At 40.8% G+C, this 25,400-nt stretch overlaps 3 protein-coding genes and 1 long non-coding RNA gene across 7 annotated transcripts; 2 read left to right on the top strand and 2 right to left on the bottom strand.

Moving 5' to 3' along the window:
• Window positions 1-478: 478 nt before the first annotated feature.
• Window positions 479-5,839, top strand: LOC120745536. Its single transcript, XR_005698652.1, has 3 exons — window positions 479-489; window positions 2,691-2,693; window positions 5,476-5,839. It is a non-coding gene; the product is annotated as an uncharacterized LOC120745536 (long non-coding RNA).
• Window positions 5,840-5,903: 64 nt separating this feature from the next.
• Window positions 5,904-12,722, bottom strand: selenoo2 (selenoprotein O2). Its single transcript, XM_040050489.1, has 10 exons — window positions 12,221-12,722; window positions 11,091-11,294; window positions 10,806-10,983; window positions 10,576-10,706; window positions 10,176-10,453; window positions 9,913-10,075; window positions 9,309-9,494; window positions 6,886-7,042; window positions 6,419-6,610; window positions 5,904-6,329 (listed from the first exon to the last, which is right to left on the bottom strand). Exons 1-9 carry the CDS (start codon window positions 12,652-12,654, stop codon window positions 6,443-6,445), a joined length of 1,899 nt encoding a protein of 632 aa, XP_039906423.1. The 5' UTR covers window positions 12,655-12,722; the 3' UTR covers window positions 5,904-6,329; window positions 6,419-6,442.
• LOC120745529 (zinc finger protein 11-like) lies at window positions 12,502-22,199 on the top strand. Of its 3 annotated transcripts, none has more exons than XM_040050488.1 (9): window positions 12,502-12,611; window positions 14,020-14,222; window positions 14,364-14,462; window positions 14,574-14,666; window positions 14,981-15,091; window positions 17,835-17,958; window positions 18,054-19,155; window positions 19,370-19,422; window positions 20,458-22,199. In XM_040050488.1, the coding sequence occupies exons 2-9, from the start codon at window positions 14,073-14,075 to the stop codon at window positions 21,723-21,725; spliced, it is 3,000 nt and encodes a 999-aa protein (XP_039906422.1). In that variant the 5' UTR covers window positions 12,502-12,611; window positions 14,020-14,072; the 3' UTR covers window positions 21,726-22,199. The 3 variants fall into 3 exon arrangements, with proteins under 3 accessions (XP_039906422.1, XP_039906421.1, XP_039906420.1); XM_040050487.1 differs by lacking the exon at window positions 12,502-12,611 and adding an exon at window positions 12,924-13,026; XM_040050486.1 differs by lacking the exon at window positions 12,502-12,611 and adding an exon at window positions 13,033-13,244.
• apex1 (APEX nuclease (multifunctional DNA repair enzyme) 1) lies at window positions 21,844-25,202 on the bottom strand. 2 transcript variants are annotated; one of them, XM_040050493.1, is made up of 5 exons: window positions 25,084-25,202; window positions 23,729-23,860; window positions 23,455-23,618; window positions 23,181-23,373; window positions 21,844-22,808 (listed from the first exon to the last, which is right to left on the bottom strand). In XM_040050493.1, exons 2-5 carry the CDS (start codon window positions 23,787-23,789, stop codon window positions 22,294-22,296), a joined length of 933 nt encoding a protein of 310 aa, XP_039906427.1. In that variant the 5' UTR covers window positions 23,790-23,860; window positions 25,084-25,202; the 3' UTR covers window positions 21,844-22,293. The 2 variants fall into 2 exon arrangements, with proteins under 2 accessions (XP_039906427.1, XP_039906428.1); XM_040050494.1 differs by having other exon boundaries at window positions 25,090-25,171.
• Window positions 25,203-25,400: the final 198 nt, after the last annotated feature.

Genomic DNA, 25,400 nt, shown 5'->3' with positions numbered 1-25,400 from the left:
ATTAACCATCATTCTGAGGATTAAGAGATGATTGAGGTTCTTTTCCAGTGTGCTCTCGCGCCTCCACTTCTCCTCCCAGGGAAGTTTCCTGTGACTGTGCTTTGTCAGATGATGGCCTCCCCGAGCGTTTATCAGTTTCAGAAAGCCATATGTTAACATCCTCCATAAACCCTTTATTGTATTTAGTGATGCTTGAGAACCATGTATTTTGTTTAGCTTTCTCATCAAATGAGATTAGAGAAAGTAAAGATTCATGCAATGCACTGGCATCCTTAAACAGGTGTGTTAACTCATCAAACTGTTTTTTGACTTGTGAATGATTTTTATCATCTTTCATTAGCTCTTTAAGAGACATAATAACACTTTTCATTTTGTTTACATGCCTTTTCCGATCCGATTGGATGGTTTCAATTTTGTTTGCAAGAGCTTTCTCAGTGAGGGAAATTATTCTTTTATCCTTTTCAGTTTTTCCAACAACAGATGCAGCCTGTGATCCACTCATTTTAAGCATTCAACATAAGCAGCATGCCAAAATCCAAAACAAAGGCAACAGCAATTCCTTCAAACTCAGTTGAACGCCTGCAGAGCCACAGCGCGCGCGCACACACACACACACACACACACACACACACACACACACACACACACACACATCAAATCCAACAGCAAACGTAGCGGTGGGCGTGTCACAAAAACATCTTCGTATGGTCAGAATCCAAACTGCGTTCAAACAAACAATACGCAGCACAAAAACACAGTTTACATACCACCGTCGTCTTCTCCTTATCTGTCGGTCTAGCCGCTTTTACGGGTGTAGTGGCGGCGGTGTGTGGGCTCGCGTCGGCGTTTATTCAGCGCTGATTGCGGGACGGTCCATTGCCGTCGCACATTTTGCTGACAAATATTGGCGACTGTCAAGCCTTTGAGTCGCCGAGCAGCTGAATAGGGGAATAATGTTGACGCGCCCGCTGTTTAAACGTTAGTCAAAGTTCCAAGTTAAAACTCCTTTATTTGTTGTCAAATCCTTAAAATCCGTAGAAAACAGTGAACAAAAACATTCTAAGCTTGAGCGGTCAGCAAAAGTCGACTTCCCCCATCACCCACTCATTCACAAAAATTCCCTCGGGCCATGAACAGGTGATATAGCAATCACTATTACTATTACCAACACCACGTGACCCAAAGCTACGCCTATCCACAACAGTCCTTTATGTGGACAAACGTTCTAATCTCTACAAATTTTCAACATGAAGGTTTTGGTTTCACATAGGAATCTTAAATTTTATTTTAGTTTATGATCAAATTCTAACTAAGAAACAAAATGCTAATAAAAAGAGATTTGCAAAAAACCCCCCAAAAAAACCAAAAACCATTACCTTGTATGTATGTGTGTGACTGTCCTTTATATTCTTACCTTTGTCCACATGATTGCTGGGAACTGATAAGGAAACAAAGAAAAGAAAGAGCTGTTATGTAACCAAGCTCTTTTGCCTTTCAAACTTTAAACACTAAAGTTTTGAATGTTTAACCTTTACTATAATCCTCCTTTAGAGTATCAGCCCACAGTTTGAGTTTCATTCTCATCAGTATATCCTCAGTAATAGCAACAGCACCATCGTAGCCAAATGTTTGCACCAACAGATCCACAGTGCCTGTTCTGTCCATCCCATCAACCTGAGACTTTGGAATGTGTGTGAATCCTTTCAAGTAACGTGCTCAAGCACGTTACTTGAAAGGTACCAGTGGAAAGTCCTGAGTTGCTTGTCGACCATTTCTTCCAAAATCCCAAGAAGCAGCTCTGGAACACGGGCCATAGTTACATGTCGTATAATTAGTTGCACTGCTTGTGTCCATCCTCTGCTTGAGTTCAAATGCAGAAGCACTTTCAGTTTTGAGTTCATCTAGTCTGCTGTTGTTGTTGTCGTCTCACCCACTTCCTGCTGACCTCACAGTCATGTAATCAGATAGAAACTGCTCTCACTGCACACAGTTAAGAGCCGGGTTTTTACTGTAAGTGCTTTACCCCTGCCAGTGGCGTGTCCAGCGGGGTGGCCTGGGGGGGCACAGGCCACCCCCCCCAACCAGACTGGCCACCCCAGGTGCCACCCCAAGGGCAAAACAATAAAATTCAATCAAATATCAAATGTCCGATTTCACGGTGAAGCTCAGATATCCGAGTGTAAGTGAATGCAGCATCGGCTTCTGCACTATGTGCATCACGTTAGCAAAGGTAGGAGAGCCAAGCATGAAAGACTGCACTGCAGGAAACAATTTTTCGGTGAAAGAAAATGAGGACAGAATAAATGTAAATGTAAGTAATATTAAGTTTGTTGAGTTTAGTAAACTTCGGTGAAATTAGAATACCAAGGAAAAAATAACACTTAAAGAATTATTGCAGCCGTCGAATATTTCAGACAGTAGGCTGCTGAGGGCAGCTAACATAAGAGTTATGAGTTATAAGATATCATCCAAGTCGTAACATTGCTGTATGGTACTGCAGATTTGGTTGCAGGTTAACATAGCTGGACTGGCCATCGGGCATACCGGGCATATGCCCGGTGACTTATTTTTTATTTTTTTTTGTAATGGCATGAACAATGAGAGGTGGTGGATTGGCCAGATGCTGGTTGATGTGTAAAAATAATTCAGTTGTTTGGTGGTGGCTATGGCGGGGCTTCCACAGAGGCCAGCAGGTGGATGAGGGAAGAGAAGGCAGGAGGAGAGCCCCGAGGCGGCCGCCAATCCGAGTGTCAGGTGAACTGAACTTCAGGTAAGAAGTTATGACCTGCAGTCTATCTGGGTCAGATATGAACCAAGTTTAGGTGCAGTTTATTTTCGTTGTGCTGACTTTTTACCGTCAGTTGCAATAACTCGTACTGCGTTCTAGCCAGCTTGACGGAGTTTTTATACAGCTGGGTGGTGTTATGATGTTACTGATAGTGAACTTTATTCATAAGGTTAGTTAGTAGAGTTTCCAACGGCTCCTTAAAAATGGAATGGTCCCTCATTCAGAGAAAATATTACACGTTTCGTATTGAGCTGAGAAGAGACGCAGTTTGTCCCGAACTTTCGCTATAATGAAAAAAAGACACAAAGCTGGAGTTATTCTGTCGTTACACTGCACAGCTGCCTCTTCTCTCATTCTCTCCCCCTGCCTCTCCTGTTGCTACTTCAATCATGAAACTGATCAATGATCAGCTGATCGGCTTTTCTCTCTTGTTTATTTATCTCCCACTTTGCGCCAGAAAGAGGAAACCAGCGGATGTCGCGCTAAACAACAGCAGCACGTTTAAGCTTGATCAGCTGTTGTTAGAATTTATTTAATATTACTTTCTAGTATCAGCTGATGTTTTCTGGAGCCACAGCTGTAAACCTGCTGGTCTTGATGTCGGTTTGGATATGTGGTGAGAGGGACACATGAAGATGAAACCAGGAGATGTCCTTACTGAATCATCAGAGCTAAACAGTTGATGGAGAAACAGGTTTACCTTTTAGGTCACATGAATGAGTTGAAGTTTTGAACTGTTTCTGAGAGATAAATAACACCAGGATCCTTTTCTAAGTAGCTGACAGCTGGTAACTGTGCAGGGGTGGATCTAGGAAAGTTTTGCCAGGGGGGCAGGTAGGGCATTAACAGGGAAAGGTGGGGCACACAGAAATACTTTTCTTTCTTATTATCATTTAAAATATCTAGCTTTTATTAAATAATTATCTAAATCTTACAACCAAAGTTTTTATCTGACGTAAAATGTATAGAAATCATACATATACCAACAAGACAGTGTACATATGGAAAAGATATATATAAATCTTATAAAGTTTGTATCTGTCTTGTGTGAAACTTGTATGAAAAGCATACAAGAGTAAAAACACATATAAGATCCCTTGAAAAATTATATAATGAAACTTGTATGTTTTGGATACTTACTAAAACAATAAGTAATGAGAAAGTGGCCACTTTCATGAGTAAATCATGTAAGCCTTATATGACTTAACTCATGAAAGTGGCCACTTTCATGAGTTAAGTCATATAAGTTTTTACTATTTCTTTTCCATATGGGCACTGTCACAACAGCATTTGTTTTTATTCAAAGTCTTTATGGCTTTAATACCTGGTGGGCCGGTCTGTAGTCAAAATGCCCGATTTTCTGTCCCAGTCCAGCCCTGCAGGTTAATACTGGCAGTGTCACCATGCCAGCTGACTGTATTTCATCATCAGCCAGTGTTGTTCTTTATCAATATTACCAAAGTTTACCATAAGGCAGCATATAAAGTATTTACTTGCTTTCAGGTTTCATTCAAATGTTAGTCTTTTCAGTTGTTTCCCCACTTTTTTCCTGTTTCAAAATCAAACACCAGTTGGTGAGAAGATTATCTTCTTTTTTTAATAGGCAGATAAAGTTTTACATTGGAACTGGCTAATTTGTCAATTGTTTGTTACAAATGTTCGTATTTTAATATTCAAAAATGTTTTTGCCCAAAACATATGTGCACTATATGTCAGTAAAAATACTATGCAAATATTGCTGTCCTTGAATGCTGAGTAAACACTGACAAAGCACTGATTGTATCTCTTGTACTTTATCAACACAGTATCTAAAAACTTTGCACCGTAGTGGTTAAAATCTCATTCTAATAAGAGTTAAAAGCGCATTCGGTTATTAGGTTTATAGGGTTATTGAATTATGGTTAACGGTTGGTAGAATTTTTTTTAAACATTATCTGCCAATTACATCTGCCACCCTTCTCCAAATCTGTGCCCCTACCTGGCCCCCCCAACAAAAATTTTCTAGACACGCCACTGTATGGAAGAACAGGTTCAGCTAGTCCACTGAAGGTGGTTGTATGTGGATTTGGGGGTTTCTTACAGTAATAAAGTAATAATAATGTAAAGTAAAAGACAAGATGCCTTTTTATAAAGTGCTTTGTACAAATAAATGTGACTCACATTATAAATTTATGAAAGACATCAGGTAAGATTTCACTTTATTGTTGTCAGAAAAGTTGAATCTGACCTGATTGTTATAAGCCTTACCTTATATACCTTATAATATAAAGTGCCTTGGGGCGACTGTTGTTGTAATTTGGCGGCATATAAATAAAATTCAATTCAATTCAATTCAATTCAATTGAGAAGTGTGTTTGCGTGTGTGTGATTAGTCCCAGCTGTGTTTCCCTCCTGGTCTTCATTCCTATGCTTGTGATTATTTTTACATTTGTCTTATATAAATATGATTAAATAAATCCTACTTTATTGAAAAACTGGCTATACCATGATTTGATGACTGGAACAGGAACTCCCTTTATCTACTTGTTGTGCTCCATTATCCCTAGAATCTAGGGATCTCAAAGTCCTCGAGGGCTGGTGTCCTGCAACTTTTCCATGTGTCCCTGTTGCAGCACTCCTGAATATAATTGGTAGGGTCATTAGCAAGACTCAATAGAACTTGACTGCATGCTGAGGTGGCAATTTAGTCATTTGATTCATGTTACAGCAGCGCATAAGTGAATGAACATGCTGCAATAAAAGTACTTTTAGAAGTACATTTTTTCCAAACACTTACATTTACTTCAATTTACTTGAGTAGGGTTAGGGGTTGCCACTTCAGCATGCAGTCAGGTTCTATACTCTTGCTAATGACCTACTAATTTTATTCAGACGTTTTGCAACATGAAACCACATGAAAAAGTTGCAGGACACCAGCCCTCAAGGATTGGACTTTGAGACCCCTGCCCTAGATGGTATGTAACTAAATCACACTGGCTTTCTTACTAACGGTCATCTATCTGTATTGCTATTACTATTTCTGAGTAAATGTAAGACATGTACATGATTATAGTGAACAAATGATAAAAAATAAACACATTTGAGAAATTACAAAATAATGAGGAATGAAATGCTGTAAAGTATACAGGCTATTATTTGCAAATGATTTATTGGGACTTTAATTAACAGGTCTAAAATCATGTTATTTAACAAACAATATATTGTTATTAACTAATACCCACAAATTCTCACATGCTTATGCCACTAATCATATCATGTTCAGCAGTTTAAACTTCTTCATTTTGTTACTATTAAGCTATATCCTGATGTTCATTTGTGTTTCAAGCCCAGGCAGATCATTGTGTGACTGGTAGCCTGAGCCATCATACTTCATCAGCAGTGACGTTTCTGTTTGTCTATTTTTTAGTCTTTTCATCAGACACATTTGCACACTGAAATAAAAGTGTGTGATCACACAAATACCAAACTAATTGCACAACAATGAACACCAGAACACAGAGGACTGCATCACATCCTCCTAACAGGAAGCAGGAAATAAAGTCTGAGGAGAAAATGGAAAATAAGTGAGTTGTTGATAACAAAATGGCAACAACAGATATCATTTGCTTGTAAAATTGCTGTCCTACAGACCTTCCTCCACCTGCCTCGGAGGCTTTACGAGGATCATGTGACACAAACTGTTTGTGCCCAGGCTGGAGGCTTCCCGTCATATGCAACATCCAGCTCCACCCCACTGTGCTCCATCTCACCACATCCATCAGGTCCAAACAAAGTTTCAGGATCAGAATATGGTTTCTCGAGAACTTTGAGAACCCTAACAATCTGCAGGACACATTGATAATAACCTTTAAATGACCTGTAACTGGAGGTACAATAAGTTCACTCAAAGAAATGAAACAGCTGCTAGACATGCAACATGGCAGGTGATGACTGAAACACGTTTTTCTCCACCTAGTGACGGACTCAATTTAACTGACTTGTACTCACTTCAATTAATTCCAACAATAATGCCGAGGTAAACAAGCACTTCAATGAGAAATTCACTCCTTAAGGACTACATTAAAGTTTCATGAAAAAAAAAAAAAATGTTGCCTAACCTCAGAGAAGTCTCCTTTTTCTGCAGCTTGAATTGCATTCTGAGCAATGTAATTGCGTAAGACCACACGGGGGTTGATGCCGTTCATCACTTTGAGTCGCTCCTTTATGATAACAGGTAAGTCACTTGTGCTATCACACTCCCGTCCTAAACGCATCCTGAGATTTAAACACATAAAAAAGCAAGATGGTAGAAAAATGATGGGGGTAAAACAGATATTCCTGCTGATTCATACAATCTGAAACATTGTGTAAATCAGCATGAACAGATATTTAGCTAGGCAGCACTGTGGTGCGGTGTTTGCATGTACTATTTATACGTGGCTTCTTTCCAGTACTTTAGCTTCCTTTCATGGTCCCAAGACGTACATGTTTGGTTAAACTGGCAATTCTAAAATTTCCCTTAGGTGTGAATGTGAGCCCAGGTGGTTGCCAGTCTCTCTGTGTGAGCTCTGCAAGAGACTGGAAACCTGTTCAGGATGTACTCAGCCTTTCACAGCTCCAGCCACCTTACAGCTCTGAACTGGATAAGCAGAAAAAGGTTTTTGTTTCATATTGGATGGCTGGATAGATGGATAGATAGATAAATCACGGCCTTGCTGTATTGGTCCATTTGATCGACCTTTGTTGTTACTATTTATTTTATTTTCAGTTGTTACAAACGGGACAGACATGTCTGGGGGATAGGAAAGGGAGAAAGAAAGATGAAGGAAAAGAAAAACAGAGAGGAAGTGGGACAGTGAGAAAGGGCACTTAAAAAGAAAAAAATCTCCTGGATCACCTGTTGAGAGAAAAAAAAGACAGAAAACATGCAAAAAAAAAAAAAAAAAAAAAAAAAAAAAAAAACGCAACATAATAAACACAACACCATTGCATTAATCTAGCTAAGTGTAAATAACAGTAAATACTAAATACTGAATGTTGTTTTGCAGCACGCAGGACCAACAGCACAATGTGCTTTGAGGTAGCAGCCAAGAAAGGTGTAGTTTGTGTCTATGAACAGTGCACACCCGTGTGCACACCCGTGTGGATGACCGCGCTTGTATTCAAAAGGTTTCTCCATGTGATGATCTGCTAGAGGGTGTAGGGAGACATAGCCCCGTCCCCCAGGGCATCAAGCAGGCATGGAGGAGATCCAGCCAGTACATACCTGAGCAGCTAGCCCCAGACACCAAGAACCACCAACATTTTAATTAATAAATAATAAATTAAAATAAAAAAAATAATGCTGTTCCATCCCAGCGGTGCTGAAGGTAGTCAGGCCATTAATGGCAAAGGAATGGGCTATCTGAGTCCGGCTCTGGAGGTCATCCATTCAAGGCCTTGACATAACCCCTCTCCCATAAGTGCACAGCAGGACTGTATGTGCCACGCCTGAGGGCATCAGCAACCAGCAGGGAGTGTGGTGAGGGGAGATAGGCCTCCATACTTTGGAGGGCCTGAGATGTTCCCAGAGAGGTGGAGTCTGAGACCCGACCTGACATATAGACACAGACAAACAGGCACACACAGACACAAATGTGCATTCCCACCCCATGCACACATATACAAACACTCGGCACTCACCCAACGTAAAAACAGACACAAATACATATTGCACACACAATCACACTCCCCAAACATACTCTATACCCCAGGTCCAGGTACCCTCGCCCCCTGAGGGGGAAACCACACCCAGGAGACCCAGGAGGTGTTACCCTTTCCCCTGGGGTGGAGGCAAGCAGACTGCCCCCAGTTCCGCAGCAGCAGGGAGGCCCCACATCCCAGACCCCAATTGGACAGCTAACACCTTCTCCCAGCCCATCCGCCCCAATGGATAACAGAGAACGGGGGTGTGTGAAGATGTGTGCTGCCCACTATATAAAATGAGTTGGATGTGGAGCAGCAGTCCCCAACCTCCATGCCATGGACCGGTACTGGTCCGTGAGTCGTTTGGTACCGGGCCACGAAAGTTGAGGCTCAGGTGTAAAATTCATGGTTTTTATCGGTTTTTAGTGTTATTTTTTTTATCGTTTTTATTGTTAACTCTGTTTCCCTGGGTCTTTTCCTGTGTGTTATGAAAAAAATCTTCTTTTTTTGGTTTTATACTGGTTTTATTTTGTTGTATTTATCCGCTACACCTTAAAGGCCGGTCCGTGAAAATATTGCTGAACATAAACCGGTCCATGGTGCAAAAAAGGTTAGAGACCGCTGATGTAGAGTACAACAATTATTCTTTTGTTTTGCATCTTCTTTTCAGTTTTTCTGGCAAACATTCATCAGCGATGCTATTCCAACAAATCAGAGTGCAACACAATCAATCACAAGTACCCTCAGTGCTCTTGCAGATTGGGGGATCTAGGGACCAAATCAGCTTTTCAATTAATGTGCTGCACCAGCCGCTTTTGTAGAAGCCATAAAAAAAATTCTGGCTTTCTTTTCATACCTGTATCGACCAATCCAGTGGATCCAGTCATCACGTTGCTTCCTTTTAAGGTCATCTTGGTTGGTCTCGACGAGCTCCTTGAGTCGGCCCAATAATTCAAGCTGTTCGGTCATACCTGGGCTGTCTGCCACCATCCCATACATGAGTGGATTGGTTTGTGCCAGAGACAGGATCATTGCCAGTTCACTAAAAAGAGACATGGTTATGTTTAAAGTTCATTTTAACCCTGGAGAACCCATGGGGTCAAATTTGACCCCATGGGTTCCCTAGAAAACCAATGGGGTCGGCTCTGACCCCATGGGTTCTCCAGGGTTAAGTCCACCTCTAGTGCTTCTTGGTTTTTCCATATATACATATTAGAGTCTTCCACAATATACCCATTTAAAATACCAGAAGGCTTAGATTTAACTTACAGATTATCCTGGTAAGATTGGCTCCCGAATTGCTAGCATATAAAAAGAAAAACAGGTGTAACGATTTGAAACTACAGTGGTAAGCAAGGATTCGAGTAACATTGGGAGTATATGGTGGGCAATTGGCAGATCTTATATACATGTTCTGGTTGTTCTATGAAAAGAACATCAGCCACCATACACCCCCTCACCGATCTTCCATTGTTGGCTTATTAGCCACCTTTAGCTCCTCAATAGAGGCACACTGCTCTAGGATGAGGTCCACCACTGAGCCCACAGTGGCTCTCTCACTATCGCCCTCTTCAGGCCAGGGGACACGACTCAGCAAGCGGAAGGTGTTTGTGAAATCGGCACCTGGAAGGTATAATACCAAAGCACAATGGTGACAGAGTGAGAGGACATATAGGTAGCTTAATGATTAGGCTTCCAAGAATCCTTTTTTTTTTTTTTTTACCTGTGTTGTGCATGACACGCAACAGATCTGATACAAGCTCTCGGTCCTCTACCTCTTCTATTCTTACAAGACCCAGCTTTTTCCTCATGATAGATAGGTAGAACGCCTTATACGTGGGCATGAATTCATCCAGGACGGCTCCTGCCTCTGCTGGATCAAGCTCAGAGCCCAACGCCTCAGCTAGGCGAGCCAGGTTCCAGCGGCACACAGATGGCTGTGCTTGGTACGAGTAGCGCCTCTTTTTGTCTGAGGCATTGCTGACAAAGTCTGGATCAAATCTGACACACAGAAAGACGGTCATCATGTATCATATAATACAAGCACAGAATGTAATTTTCAGTTACTATGTCTCCAAACACTGCAGAGTTAGACTGTAAGGCTTCTACTCTCCGCTGCATACCTCTCCATGAAGCCAAAGGGGCCATAGTCCAGGGTAAGACCCAGGATGCTCATGTTGTCTGTGTTAAGGACACCATGGCAAAAGCCAACACACTGCCACTGGGCCACTAGCCTAGCAGTTCGCGTCATCACCTGAAAATAAACAAGTAGAAACTGAAAACTGACACACCAGCATGGAATGAACCAACCTAAACGGAGAGTAAAACACGTGAAATTTTTGTTAGTTCTCACCTCTCTGAAAAAAGCCAAATTCCTGTCTTTCCGGATGCTGTGAGCCTGCTGAATTTGAGGATAAAAAGTGCCACCAATATAATCCAGCAGCTGAGCACGGATATCATCCCGCCCGGCACTGGGACCCTGCAGACCTGAGAATTCATCTCGGCCCAGAAAGATTTCAAAAGAGCCAAACCTTCAAAAATGAAAAAAAAAGAGAGAAAGAGCCATGATAGCATCTGTTTTTTAAAAACACCATTATTACTTATATTTTTCTCTCTATACTGCTTCCTGTGTGGCAACCTGATGAATGTAGGAGCGACACGAAGGACAACTGAGCAGCGCTCAAGAATGCGTTGGCCATTGTTGAGTGGATCTCTGCTGACATAAAGGTCAGAGGTAACAAGGGATGCTGCACGAGTGCTGGGTATCCCTAAGGCAGCCATGGCCTCGCTGCAAAGGAACTCTCTGATGCTGGAGCGCAGCACCTTCCTGCCATCGCCGTCTCTGAGAAAATCCAAAAATATGTCAGATTATTCAGCTCTCAGTAACCATCAAGTGGCCAAGCTATTTTAGCAACTCAAACAAAGGCTGAGATAATTTATGATCAATTCCAATCAAGTCATAATACTAGCACAATTCTTAAAATCTGAGAGGGGTTTTCCCCCTTAACTTCAGCTGCATCCAATGGTCCTTAAAGCTGATTTTTTTTAAGCTAACTTCATCCACTGGGAAGCCATGGGAAAAAAGTTTGTCTTCGAGTGCTAGAAATGTGGTTAGGAAAGATTGAAAAACTACATCCTTTGGTTATTTATTTACTGATTTATTTTTAATTTGAAGAAAACCTTTTCAAAAGCTCTTTACCCCCAGGTCAGTGTGAAAATAATAATAAATAATGGATTAAGACTGCTGAATTATAGCTACTTTCTTTCTTTTAGTTGACAGTCAGATGTTTGCTGTGCATATAACACTTTTGGAATAGTATGATATTTTCGACCTCTGTTAGAGGGAACTTTCTCTGCTTAACCTCCTTAACTTTTAATTGAACACCCCTACACTAATCAAATAAGATGGAGAGGCTGGATGCGTTTATTTGTAACAGGCACACAGCTATTGAGCAGCGTTTAATGTGTGCCAGGCAGTTAATCTCTTAAGCAGCTCTGCCCGGGTGAACGCTTTCACGAGAGCTATACTAATGTTTGCTATGTCACTTACTGAAGTGACCTTATTTATCATTTAGCAAGAAGAAAAACGGTCCCGGATGTATAAATATCAACTTTGTCCATGAGATGAGTCTGTATAATGTTTGAAAACTGAGATTATTCACGTGTTCATTAACCTCCTAAGACCTGAACTCTTGTAGAGCAAAATTTAGTATTATGGTCTAGACAACCCAAAACGTGGTGTCCACATATGTGGGAAGCAAACAATACCTGGAGTAAGGTGTGACTCCTGCGCCTTTCACCTGAACCTCCCATCTCCCGTGTGCACAAGACTCCACTTCACCGAGATACATCACAGCCCCATCTCCGAGCTGACCCGCAAACAGCCCGAACTGGTGCCCGCTGTAGCAGTGCGCCGCTGGCTCGGAGCCCGGCAACAGCCTGGAGCCGCTCATATACTCCGGACCCAGAGGATCGCTGAGCACCTCCTGCGCACTCAGGCCCAGTAGCGAGAGTGCTGACTGTGATAGTGCCACAAAAACAGGTCGGACCAGCGGTTGAAGAGCCCGAATTCGGGAGAAACAAGCCTCTGGCACCACCCGAGACCCGGGTTGGTCCGAGTCATCTATTGGTAGTTTTTTCAATACGGTGTTATTGAAAGGTAAGCGCCCCAGAGCCGACGGAACACACTCAGCAGACTCCATGAAGACGTCATGCGGCTTAATATGAGCCAGTCATTCATAATCACAGCTGTGTGGTGGTGTGTGGGACTTTGTAATGTCAACAAGTGTGAAATAGGCCCAAGGATTCAGTTCTATGAGGTCTAAATTATGTGTATGAAAATATTAAGTTTAGAAATATAATAATTTGTCATCAGTGTTATTTGTAAAAAAAAACAAAAAAAAAAACAAAGGGGGGGGGGGATGGGGGGCAAAAGAAGTTTATTTGGGGGGAACATAGGACGTGATACAAAGAATCTCCAGCAGATGGCGGTAACACGACGAAGAATGTAACGTAAAAAAATATATATATAAAGAAGAAGAAGCCCTTAGCAACAAAAATGCAACATGTATCATGTAAATATGTGTGTTTTTAATATTCATACGTTTTTCCTCTAGCAGCTTGCTTAATTTAGAAAAGAGCTTCCAGTTGGATAACGACCGCGTTCAGAGCTGTGTCTTCCTCTGGCTGTGTGGGTAGTTGTCAGGCTAACAGCTAATAGCAGCTAATCAAACTTTTCAGCACCGATCCGAGAAGAAGATGGATTCAGGGGTTTTAATGGCCATCTCCCGAGGTCGGTTTGTGGAGGAACACTTAACACACTAAAACACATTTTCTAAACAATTAGGAGCAGGTCACAGTTGGGTTAACGCAGACATTTAGGATTCGTTCCTAGCAAAATTAGCTTAAGTATACAACATACCTTTGAAATTAGCTCTGTATGCTAGCTTATTGTCTTATTCCTGTGTGCTAAGGTTACCTTGACAAATAATTTTACACGCATGTCTTATGAACGTGAATGCTGAATGTACAGACTAGGTAGCAAACATGGGGGAAATGAAGGTAACGGAGTTTGAGAAACATTGTTGTTGTTGAACATTCACTTGGAGGTTGCATTCAAAAACAAAAAGCTCCAGTAGCTAATGAACGAAAACGCTTTTGCTCACTGTGAACTACAGAATATTATTGTCTAACACCATATTTGTTTTATTGATTATACCGTTTTTTATTATTCAATACAAAAAAATCACATAATGTCTCGGAAGTAACTGTAAATGATAACTTAAAGTTTACATCCCAAAATCATATATATTTTAGTGTAATGTAATCGTTAACATCACAAGCTAATGTGATTTTCCAATATGGTGTCTATATACAATTTTTGTCCTATTCTCAATTAAATATAAGATGTAAATTATTTGCATAATTACATTTCATTGTTATTAATTAAATTTTACAGGGCATGCAACCTTTTTTTTTTTTTTTTTAAACTGGATAGTCTGAAACGATGGGCTTTTGGTTAAGCATAAATGGAAGTACAGATTTCAGTGGTTTCTTTTTCTTTACAGGTGACTCATTACCTCTGGCATCACTGCGCCTTCTGGTATCTCCTTTGCAGCTTATGACAGCATCAATGTGGCAGGTGCTAAAGAAACAGGACGTGATGAACTACTGGAAGGTGGCAGAGTTTGTCTCATTGGTGGTGGATATGGTCCCTGAGCTGCTAATGTACAAATACAGGACTCAACTGAACCTAGGGTTAAGAGCTCGAGTGAGTACTAATGATAGTTATTTAAAAAAAAAAAAAAAAGGCTTTAGGCTCATCACCCTCATGGATGCAGATAAACTACATGACTAGTAAACTGTGCTGTGAACAAAGGGCTTTTCTACTTTTTTTCTTCCCCTTAAACAGTATATTCTTGAATTGTGTCGAAATGAAGACCTTGTGAAACCTGAGTTTATCATGCGTTACCTGGACAAGGTTAAATCATCACACGCCACCCTGGTAGATGTGAGTGTTTATACACAGATTAAGTTTTCATATTCAGCACACCTGTGTTTGACCCTTAATCCGCTTAGTCATGGCTTTATGAGGAACATAATTTTTATACATGTGTTGCAGATAGAAGCCTCAAAAGAGGATGTTACAGTTACTTTTCTTGAGTTGATTCAGACTCTCCTCAAAGACCCTGAAGAGAGACAAGACTTTTTCACGGTGAGGCAGCATAATTTACAACCCGTTAAACCAAATGCACCCAATTGTGTTATTTGTAGTGACAGTAAACTTCATATGAAGCAGATTTCTGTTGTCATTATTGTTATCAAGCTACAATACACCATGTTCTTTATTGTTTACTGTAATTAAGAATGCATGAATGAAAATGCCATAAAAGATAATAATGATGACAGAAACAAAATATCCAAAATGTATTATTTTTAGGGGTTAAAATGTTAAAATAATATATTACACTGCTGCAGTGCCTGGGTGTGGTTTTTATTTGGGTTCCAGTAACATTGTTTTTATCACAGGAAGTCTTTCCTGCAGAGTTTGGACCTCAGTATGACCGTGATCTGCAGACGCTGTTTTGGGAGTTCTACTGTCGACTGGCTCAACTGCTGCCTGTTCCTGACGTTGAGCAGGTGAGAGGTGTTGTACTGATAAATACAGTGTGACACTTAACTCCTAAAACTGAGTAACAATAAAATTTGTTCAATAAATCACTATGATTTAGTGAGTCACTATATAGGATTATTGTACAAATACTGATGTGGTAATATAAAGGAAGTGTTATATGGAGGTTTCCCACAAAATTACCAAAAAAACCCCACCCCAATTAATTGTATGTTTACAGCTATTTGGTACAGCTCTTAAGTTTAATGCAGTTTAATACAGCATATATGAAGCTTCAGTAATTTGAGTCTTTGATGTCAGAAAGTTGGCAATTCTACTTTGTGTTTATTATTACAGTCATGGTGATAGTGATGTATTGAGGTTTTATAGAGATGTGACATTAAGTTGTCTGCCATTTTGGACAATCATGGTGACAATGTAGGATCAAGTGAATAAGGCCCCAGTCACTCAGGCCTAAAGACCAGTCCACAATCATCTTGTAGCCATTGGTCATGAGGGAAAAATGAGTGTTCCTGATAGTGATGTGTCGGTCGCGAACGAAACGGCTCTTAGAGCCGACTCTTTGAAGTGAACGACGCGAGCCGGCACCTTATTGGGAGTCGTGGTTTTTTTTTTTCTTTCTTTCTCTCACCCTCTCTCTCGCACTTTTTTCCGCTTCACTCCGCACGCGAGCCTTGTGCTTTGCACTGGGAGGAGGGGGGAGGGGCAGTAGTTACACTCTCAGTAGCACAGGAACAGAGCGGGAGGGAAAGAGAGAGAAAGAGAGCCAGGGACAACGTCACATTAGAAAGGTATAGTAATCATCTACAACTATTTTCATTTGCGTATGATAAAGGATTCAGAAAGTTTATTCATGCAGGCTTATATGACAGAGAATGTGCATCTTCTTTTTGTTTTCGTATTTTAATTTATATTTAATTGTGTTGTGGTTTGCAGTGTTTTGTGTTGTTTCACTTTAAATTTGTTTAAAAGGAAAAAGCTGAAAATTTAAATAGTTAAAAGTTGAAATGTAAATAGTTGGTTTTTGTATTATATGATTTATTTATTACATTTTATGTGGAGTGAATAAATAAAAGTATATTTACAGTGGCACCTAGAGACAAAGCACGTTCAAACTCCAAAACGCGTACAAAAGACAACAGAAGTGCTCCAGGATGCTAGGGGCAGTGTTGAGCTTTTGTTACCTAGTGGCTACACAAGCCAGCAAGTACCAACGACCGGATTTGGTGTGTGGTAGTAACAGGTAAATGAACATTTTTTTTTTTAATTATTTGAACATATATGAGTGCTTGTGTATAAATACACACACAATACACATGTGCTTTCAATTGTGTAATTTAAGTGATCTAAGTAGCTCTGGTTTGGAAGTTCAGTTAATGCTAGAAATGTGTTTTAGAGTTCATACGTGCTTTGGAATTTGTACGTGATTTTTGGAGTTTGTATGTGCTTTGTCTCTAGGGGTCTCTATATGTATTTATATATAAATAAAACCACTTTTTTTTTTTTACATTAGTAATTCTTTTTGTGCATCATTTTATAGTGTTGTTAATAATAAATTAATTAAAGCAACAAAGCAACCTGAAGAGCCGGTTGGGAGCCGAAAGAGCCGGTTCTCTAAAAAGAGCCTAAAATCCCATCACTAGTTCCTGACTGGTTGTGTTTGGTTGCTCGAGGTTGATGATAGTTGCTGGGAAAATTGCTGAAGCCTCAGTCAGGCAGAGAGTCATTGGCCCTGTACTATGAAGCAAGTTCGGTATACCCAGGATATATTTATGCTATCTGGCTTCAGATTTTTTTTTAAAGATTTTTTAAAATATTTTTTAATATACAATAACAATAAAAAGGTTATGTACATAAAATCCAAACAACAAAACTGGTTGAAAACCTACAACTTTCTGTCCATGTAGCATTTATTCCAGTAGTCTTTGCACTATATGCTCATGCTCATCAGTTCACAAAATGTGTTTTTTGTCTAACTCTTAAAGGTAAATGGATAAGAGCTCCTTGTATCCTTGTATTTGTCTAACTTGGTGTCTTTGTTTAGCTTTCCACCGCCCACTGTGTCAGCATACTTTACTCTGAGCAGCCAGTTTTAGTAAAGTTTCAAGCCAAATGACACAAGAAATTACTGCTAATAAATTATATGTTAAATGAGTCAAAATAAGTTAAAAATGTATTTTTATTAAAAATATATTATTATAATAATCTATATTATGAATAATAATAATAATAATAATAATAATAATAATAATAGTATTATTAAAATGCTTCTGCATTCTTAGTCCTAAACCAGTGATGAATCTTACACCTGTTGTAATTTTAGGATCCTGTATGGGTCTGTATTATAGATGTGTAGAAAACGGCAAAAGGTCCAATCAACACGTAACAAATTAATGCTCTTAAATGAAAGCTGTGACCTAATATTTTAAAACCTACTTATTGTAGTCTCACCTGTTATGACATATGGAAAAAGATAAAGTTTGTGATTAATACATACTACATTATGTCACTGCTATTAATGCCACGTGCATTAGTAACACTGTTTAGGAACTGGTAACTGTCTGCACTTCTGAGGATTTAGGCCTTTTCATTTATTTAATCACTTGTACTAATAATGCCTGAACTACAGTAAAGGCACATTTTACTTGATAATACCAATGGTTCAGGTTGTTTTTAAGCTATTTTTGAAGTTCAAACCTGTGTTTAGGTAATTAATTCAAGTATACTGCATATTTATTACCTTTACCACAGACTGTGTCCTGGCTCAGAGCTGAATCCTCTGCATTGGAGGATTGTGTTCATGCAGTCTGTGAACCTGCAGATCTGAAAAATCTGCTCCAACACCACAAAAACCTTGCGCATTTAGAGCAACATGGTTAGTCACTTCTTGCAATCGCATCAATTGTATTTTACATTTTTGTGCAAACCAGTGGAAGTAACTCATGAATCTACCTCATTCCGTTTGTGCAGTTCCACCTTCAAGTATGGGCGACAGCATCGTTTCCTCACTCTCTGCAGTCCTCCCCAGCAGAGGATCAAAATGTATAGAACAGGCCAACGAGTCAGATCCACCACAGGGTACCAGTGAAGACGCACACACTGTGACATTTGTGGATGACATTGCAGTTGAAATAATCGCAGTGACTGATTATGCAGAGGTTGAATTGGGTCCAAGCACTGATATTGAAGTGCTGATGGGAGAACACTGCTTTGAAGGAAGAGGTGCTAATGCAGTGGCTGAAGATTCATTGGTCACATTTGCTGAAGAGAGAGCCAAGGAAGAGGGGTCAGGTGAAGCAGATGAGAAAGAAAGACAAGAAAAATCAAACGCCCATTCAGAAGTGAACATGGTTGACTCGGCATCCCCTCAGCCTGTAATGCCTGCGGGGCCGCATGACTGCCCTGACTGCGAAAAGAAATTCAAGTTTGCGTCTTCACTAATTGCCCACAGAGTCATCCACACCGGGGAGCGCCCTCATCGTTGCAGCGACTGTGGCCGCTGCTTCTCCTTCAGGCAGTCCCTCGACAGACACCGGCACACACACAAAACTGGGCGCAAGTATAACTGCCTCATCTGCGGAAAGATCTTCAACTCCCTGTCAGCACGCACTGAGCACAAGCAAACGCACATGAAAGACTACGTTTACACCTGCCAGCAGTGCAACAAGACATTTAACTGGGAGCTGTCGCTTGCGAGGCATCTAAAAACTCACACTGATGGGCAGACTGCAGACGTGCCTACAGACCGCTGTGAAGATGGGAAAGACTTTGCGATGGCCGAGGCCAACATCAGTGAGGCTAATGTTGAACTCTCTGAACTGCAGTGCCAGGTGCAAGCAGATGATAACTGCAGCCCAGACGGTGACCAACATAAGGGCAGAGAGCCTCAGGGTCTCATCTCTGAACCTGACAATGATGTCATTACTCCAGTCAAGGTCCGCACAAGTGGGCGCAAACGCAGACCAACCATGAAGATCCAGCTGATAAATTTACAGAAGCAAATGATGACTAAAAGCAGGAAAGAGATCACGAGTGCAAACCCTCCTCCACTGAAGCCTTTGCCTTTAAGCTGGTAAAAACTTGCTTTTGATGCGTCATGTTTTAGATATGGTTTAGCTAGTTTCTGATTTTGTTGTGGTGGCATGATGCATGCTCTCTGAAACATAACATCCTGTTTTGCTTACACTTTTTATTACAAGTGTAGTTGTACATATGATTGAGTATAAAAATAATGGGAAAGAGGCTGATTAAAATAATTTTTGATTAATGTCTCTTTTCTTTTACAGTGCAGAACACTCATATGGGTCACCTGTGGTCTCGTCGAAGGATGCTAATGAGAGCAAGTGTTCTTTAGCATTTTGAAGTTACTGAATCTTTGCACCATTAATACAAAATCCCAGAGAGAACAATTCATAAATAAGATTGACATTTATAATATTATATAAATATTATAAATAAACTTTCTATTCAAAGTATCGATAGATGTAGAAATTATAACTTTATTAATATAGCACCTTTTTAAAAACGCAAGCACACTAATAAAGGAATAAAAAATCCATTAAGAAATTGAAATGGTAAAAGAAAGGGCAATCATAAAATAAAAATCACATAAACGCAAATCTACAAGGGTGTGCATGAGAAGTGATCAAGGAGGTCACTGATTCTGTTAGGATTGGCTCATTGGGCAGGTGATTTCATGGCACAGGGGATCTGACAGCAAAAGCAAGGTCATCTGGAGGTTTATCCTCAACTGTGGAACAACCAGTTCACCTTGTCCTGGTCAATATTCCTGCTGTGTATAGTTATCGGTACAGTCTTAAATTAATTTTAAAAACTGTACATGAAGGTAGGATTGATGAAGCCAGTGCGAAGTCAGGCTGCCACATAATGAACTACTTGGAAACAGGAGAGCTTAGTTTGTTAATGCTAGAAAAAAAATTGAATTACTTTGAATTCCAAATAAAATACAGGGGGAAAAACTCCACCTGACCCCCTCAAAGGCAACTTTTTTTAGTATAAGTATTATATTATGACATATCTAATGAAGCTTCGTCACCTTTGAATCATGTCATTCGGTTTACTTTAACTCAAGGGTTATTTATATAGAGCTGTTCAAAACAAGTCACCTCAATATGCTTTATATAACTGTCAAATAGCATTTAGGGTCACAGGCTAGGCATATCTGTGGCCTCTTATAGTGCATAGCAGTGAAAATAAGCCTGAAGTACCTTATTAAACAACAAAAAATATAAAAGCATGTAACTGTTAAAACACAAAAGTTATAACAATTTATCCAACATTGATTTTGTTTTATTTTTAGTATGTTTTTTTTTTTTTTTTTTTTTTTAACTCTCATTTATGATCATTTTGTCAGGTTCTGCAGCAGACAGCTCATCGGCTGCTTTCTCCTGTCCTGAGTGCTCCTTCCATCACTCAGAACAAGCACAGGATCAGCAGCACATCTATGACGTTCACTCCATTGAGATCACTGAGGAGAAGTCAGTTCTTCAGGCACTCACAGATGAAGAGGGAAATTTTAGTTGTGCAGACTGCGAGAAAAGCTTCAAGTTCCTTTCCTCACTAAAAGCCCATCAGCGCATCCACACAGGTGAGCAGCCCTTCTCGTGCTCCCAGTGCGGGCGCCATTTCTCTTTCAAACAGTCGCTGGAGAGGCACAAGCAGACACATACCTTGGGACGCCAGTACGAGTGTGTGATCTGCGGGGAAGTCTTCAAGTCCCTGGCTGCTCAGAAAGAGCACAAGAGCACCCACATGGAAAATGGGGAGTACCTGTGTTCAGATTGTGGGCGCGCGTTCACCTGGAAGTCAGCACTGGTGAGGCACCTAAAGACCCACAGCCTGGATGCTGGCAAGTCAGAGGATTCTTATAAATGTCCTCGCTGTGATTTGAGTTTCAGCTGTGCCAGCTACCTCAACAGGCATCTCCAGACTCACCAGGAGGAACGAGTCCATACCTGCAACTGTGGAAAGAGCTTTGCCTACCGAGCAGCTCTTACTGCACACCAGCGTATTCATCAGAAAGAACGGCCACACATGTGCACACAGTGTGGCAAGGGCTTCCTCTACAAGGGAGGTCTTCTGAGCCACATGAAGATCCACTCCAAGGAAATGCCATTCATGTGTTCTTTCTGCGGCAAGAGCTTCAAGAGAGAACGCAACATGAAGAAACACGAGCGCTGCCACACCAGAGAAAACGTTTTCAGCTGCTCACAGTGTGACAAGAGTTTTGTGTACAAGGCAACACTTGTCAGACACGAGCTGACGCATTCAGGTGAGAGGCCGTATCTCTGCTCTGATTGTGGGAAGGGTTTCTTCTCCCACGCCGAGCTTTTGAAGCACGAACGATTCCATACAGGCCACAAGCCCTTCCAGTGTCCCCACTGTGGCAAGAAGTTCACTCAGTCTTGCTACCTTACTATCCATCTGCGTTACCACACCGGAGTCCGACCATACGCCTGCAACGAGTGTGACAAGAGCTTCCTGAGTGCCAACCGCCTGAAAAGACACCAGCGAACACATTCAGGGGAAAAACCTTATGTCTGCGGACAATGTGGGAAGGGTTTCAGGCAGTCTTATAATCTGAAAATGCATCAGAGGACACACGTCATGAAGTTTCCATAGAAATGATTTTCATTGTATTGACTGCATTTGAATTGTGTTGCAGGTAAAACACACTGACTAGAAGTTTGTGTTTGTCATCTTGGCTTGAATTCCTCAAATAATAAAAGTAACAAGGTACTATAGAAATTCAGTCTTTTATTGGTAAGTGTGGCAACAGAAACTTTAACCAAGGTTTGGGAAAAAAAATGTTTACAACAAGACACGTTATTTTCTTTTAACAGCAGTTGATTCATTTTACACAGTAACAAATATCTGGCAGTTCCTGAAAATTAGCTTACACATTTTGATTATTTAGTGTTGCATTTGTTATAAAATTGTCAAAAGAAATTTGGATCTCATTTAGGGACAGAATTCAGTTACAGGAAGGAAGGGCATTTTATGTAGAGAGGGGGGAAAAAAGTACAAGAAAGTATGTCCTAAACTACCAAGCTGAAACGCTGATTTTACTGTAAGAGTGAGTTTGAGCAGCACATAGAGAAGACACCTCAGAGTGACCGGAGTATATAAGTTGAAACAGACGTATGAACAGACTGAAGGTTATGCAAAGCCTGTTGAACTCAGAGTGAGCTTACACAGCTATGTGCAGAGTGATAGGGCAGTGGTCGCTCCCCATCGCTTTGTTGCGGATCTTGCTGTCGCACAAGCCCGGCAACAGAGAGGATGACAGCACAAAGTAGTCGAGCCTCCAGCCCACGTTCTTTGAGCGGGCGTTCATCATGTAGGTCCAGAAGGTGTAGGCGTTGGTCTGCTCGGGGTAGAGCTCGCGGAAGCTGTCGACAAAACCTGCCGCCAGTAGCTGGCTGAAGCCTTCGCGCTCCTCGGGGGTGAAGCCGGCATTTTTCTTGTTCCCCTTGGGGTTCTTCAGATCGATCTCCTGGTGAGCAACGTTGAGATCTCCACACAGCATCAGGGGCTTCTGCATGTCCAGCTCACTCAGGTACGCCCGGAAGTCCACGTCCCAGGTTTTGCGGTAATCGAGGCGAACAAGGCCTCTGCTAGCGTTTGGCACATACGCCGTCACCAGGTAGAAGCTGGGAAACTCGGCAGTGATGACACGGCCCTCCTTATCGTGCTCTTCTTTGCCTAGAATATTAGTCAAAATTAAGTCAGTTGCTTCACCAGTACTTAAACTGTTTGTATAGGTTTAATGTGTTGGTAAAGCATACTAAAAATGTCTCTGTTGGTTTCATCTAAAATTTTATACTGATAAGGCAAAAACATTAGTTTTTCAAGAGCAGGAATCTGGTAATCACACAATGTCATTATGGGAGGACCTTCTAAACTACCAATGGGGCTTCATGCTAAACAGTCCCTATTTGCTGTTATCCACTAATAATTTCAAATAATCATTTACTTCAAACAGAAGATTACACATCTTTAAAATGTTGCTGTACATGTTTTTTGCCATTTCTAGGCACCATAAATAACTAAGCAGAACACAAAGTTCCCCCTTACCAATTCCATAGGTCACTTTGATGGGTTCAGTCTTGCAGAGCATAGCCACCCCACTGTAACCCTCCTTGTCACCTGATGCAGCCCAGTACTTGTGAGGGTACTCAGGCATTGAGGTGATTTCAGCAGGGAGGGCTTTCTCTGCACACTTTGTCTCCTGTAGGCATAAAATGTCTGGATCCTCCTCTCGCACCCACTGGGAAAAGACAAATGTGCTTGTTAGTATCAGTCAGTCACAAAACTAGCTAATTAATGCTTCTCCAGACAGCAAACTCACATCCAGGCCCTTCTTTTTAACCCAGGCCCTCAGCCCATCCACATTCCACGACGTGATCTTCATGTTTGCGTTGCGTCCGTCTTTGCTGGTCATTTTGTCAGGAGGGTCATCATACAGTATCGGAGCCTCTGGTTCCTTGGCTGCCTTTGCTTTCTTTGAAGGAGCTGTGAAATGAAAGACAAATAGCACAGGGTTGGATAATAGATGATGTTGGAAAATCTATCTATAGTAAAGGAAAAATCCATTTCAGTTCATCAGGGCATGCTGGTAGTACCAGAGGCTGTGTCATTTTCTCCTTCCGCAGCTGCCTCTTCTGCCTTCTTGCCCCTCTTCATACTTGAACTCACTCGGACGGCAAGCACACCTCGCAGACACACAACACGCACACACAACACCACAGGCACCCCTGAAAAACACAACAAGAACCATTTAAGTAATGCATCTGTTCAGTGCACAAAGGTCAAATGCTGCACCAGTATGCAGGACACACAGGAAGGAATCTCATACATAATAGAAAACAATCTCAACATTGAGGATTTGTTGCGTTTCCACTTTTATGTCTTTGTGTACACGTAATCAGCGTTTTAAAATGTAACCCACAGCAGTCTGAAACAATCATCCTGTGTTCTGGATAATTGCAACCAGCTCTTTTCTGAATCAAGACAAATTCAGAAAATCAGCGTTAGTTCAAGTTTTAATTCAAATAAATTAAAACTAGATTGATTTAGCAGAGCATTTATATAAGTTGTTTGGCTGAATACAGAGCTGTAAACATGATTAAGGCCAACAAACTAGAAACGGAAATTAAAGAAAAAAAACAATAGAAGGAAATGGAAAAGGTTTCAACACTGTAAAGGTAGCAGGTACATCAGAGATGTCTTGAAGAAATTTCACCAGTATGATCGCAGTTGCTGACTTATATTATTATATTCAAAGATGCTCAGGGATACATTCAGAACCTTGCGGAGCGTCTTAACTACATCTGAAATGTATTATTAATAAAAGTAACTAATACTGGACAGATGCTGCTGATATCAATGTTTATGTTTGACTGTTAACAATTTGGATAAAATTAAGTCCTTCTATCGCATAAACATACGTAAAACGAAAATAAGCGAACATAAACATAGTGCAGAGGAGCAATAAATACGTACAGTAAGTTTTTCTAGTTCTCTCTGTCTGTATGCCGAGAATTAGACTTACAATGGCCGACTTCAATGTGACTATTTACATCCTAATCACATTTTCTGACAAAGCGGAAGCGAGATGAGCTTTTATTTCAGTGCAAGTCTCTGGTTGAGTGCTTTAAATTCAACACATTGTAGAAATTGGCGACCAGCTGATGTAAAATTAATGCATGCATATAATTTAACAGCAACAGAATGAGCTATTAGGAAGTTTGCCATGTTAAACAACAAGTTTAGCTAACAGCAGTCTGTGCTACCGCTAGCCTTTTCTCTCTGACAAAGAAAACATGCGGCCTACGCCGAGAATGAATGGAGAATAAGCAGCCAGCTAACAAGCTTTCCTCCGAGCTTATCTGATTATCAACGAATGCAAATGCGCTGAGAATAATTAGCGTCTTCATTTCAAACACGTTTCGGGGAAAAGACATGCAAATAACCTTACTTGCACTTTCACAACAGGATGTAAAGCCCAGACAACTGCTGCTTCCCAGGCACTCCCCCCCAAACACACACACAACACACGCGCCACAGCACAGCTAAGACTTCTGTCCACGTGCTTTGCTGAACTACTGACTGTCTAAACACATGCCTGAAAATTACCGAGAAAAATTCCACATTTGTATGTCTTCTTGAAAAATAAATACGTACTTGTTGCTGTAATGTACACAATTTATTACCGTGGCATGTTAGTTAAGTAAGGCTCTGTTTTTACGTTGTCTTATGTTAAGGCAAAATGTTAAGGCAAAATGGTCTGTCAAT

The sequence above is a fragment of the Simochromis diagramma genome, unplaced genomic scaffold, assembly GCF_900408965.1.
Source record: "Simochromis diagramma unplaced genomic scaffold, fSimDia1.1 OVJJ01000131.1, whole genome shotgun sequence".
NCBI classification, from domain to species: Eukaryota; Metazoa; Chordata; class Actinopteri; order Cichliformes; family Cichlidae; genus Simochromis; species Simochromis diagramma.
Note: the sequence above shows the minus strand (reverse complement) of the source record. Positions and strands in the feature narration are given on the sequence as shown.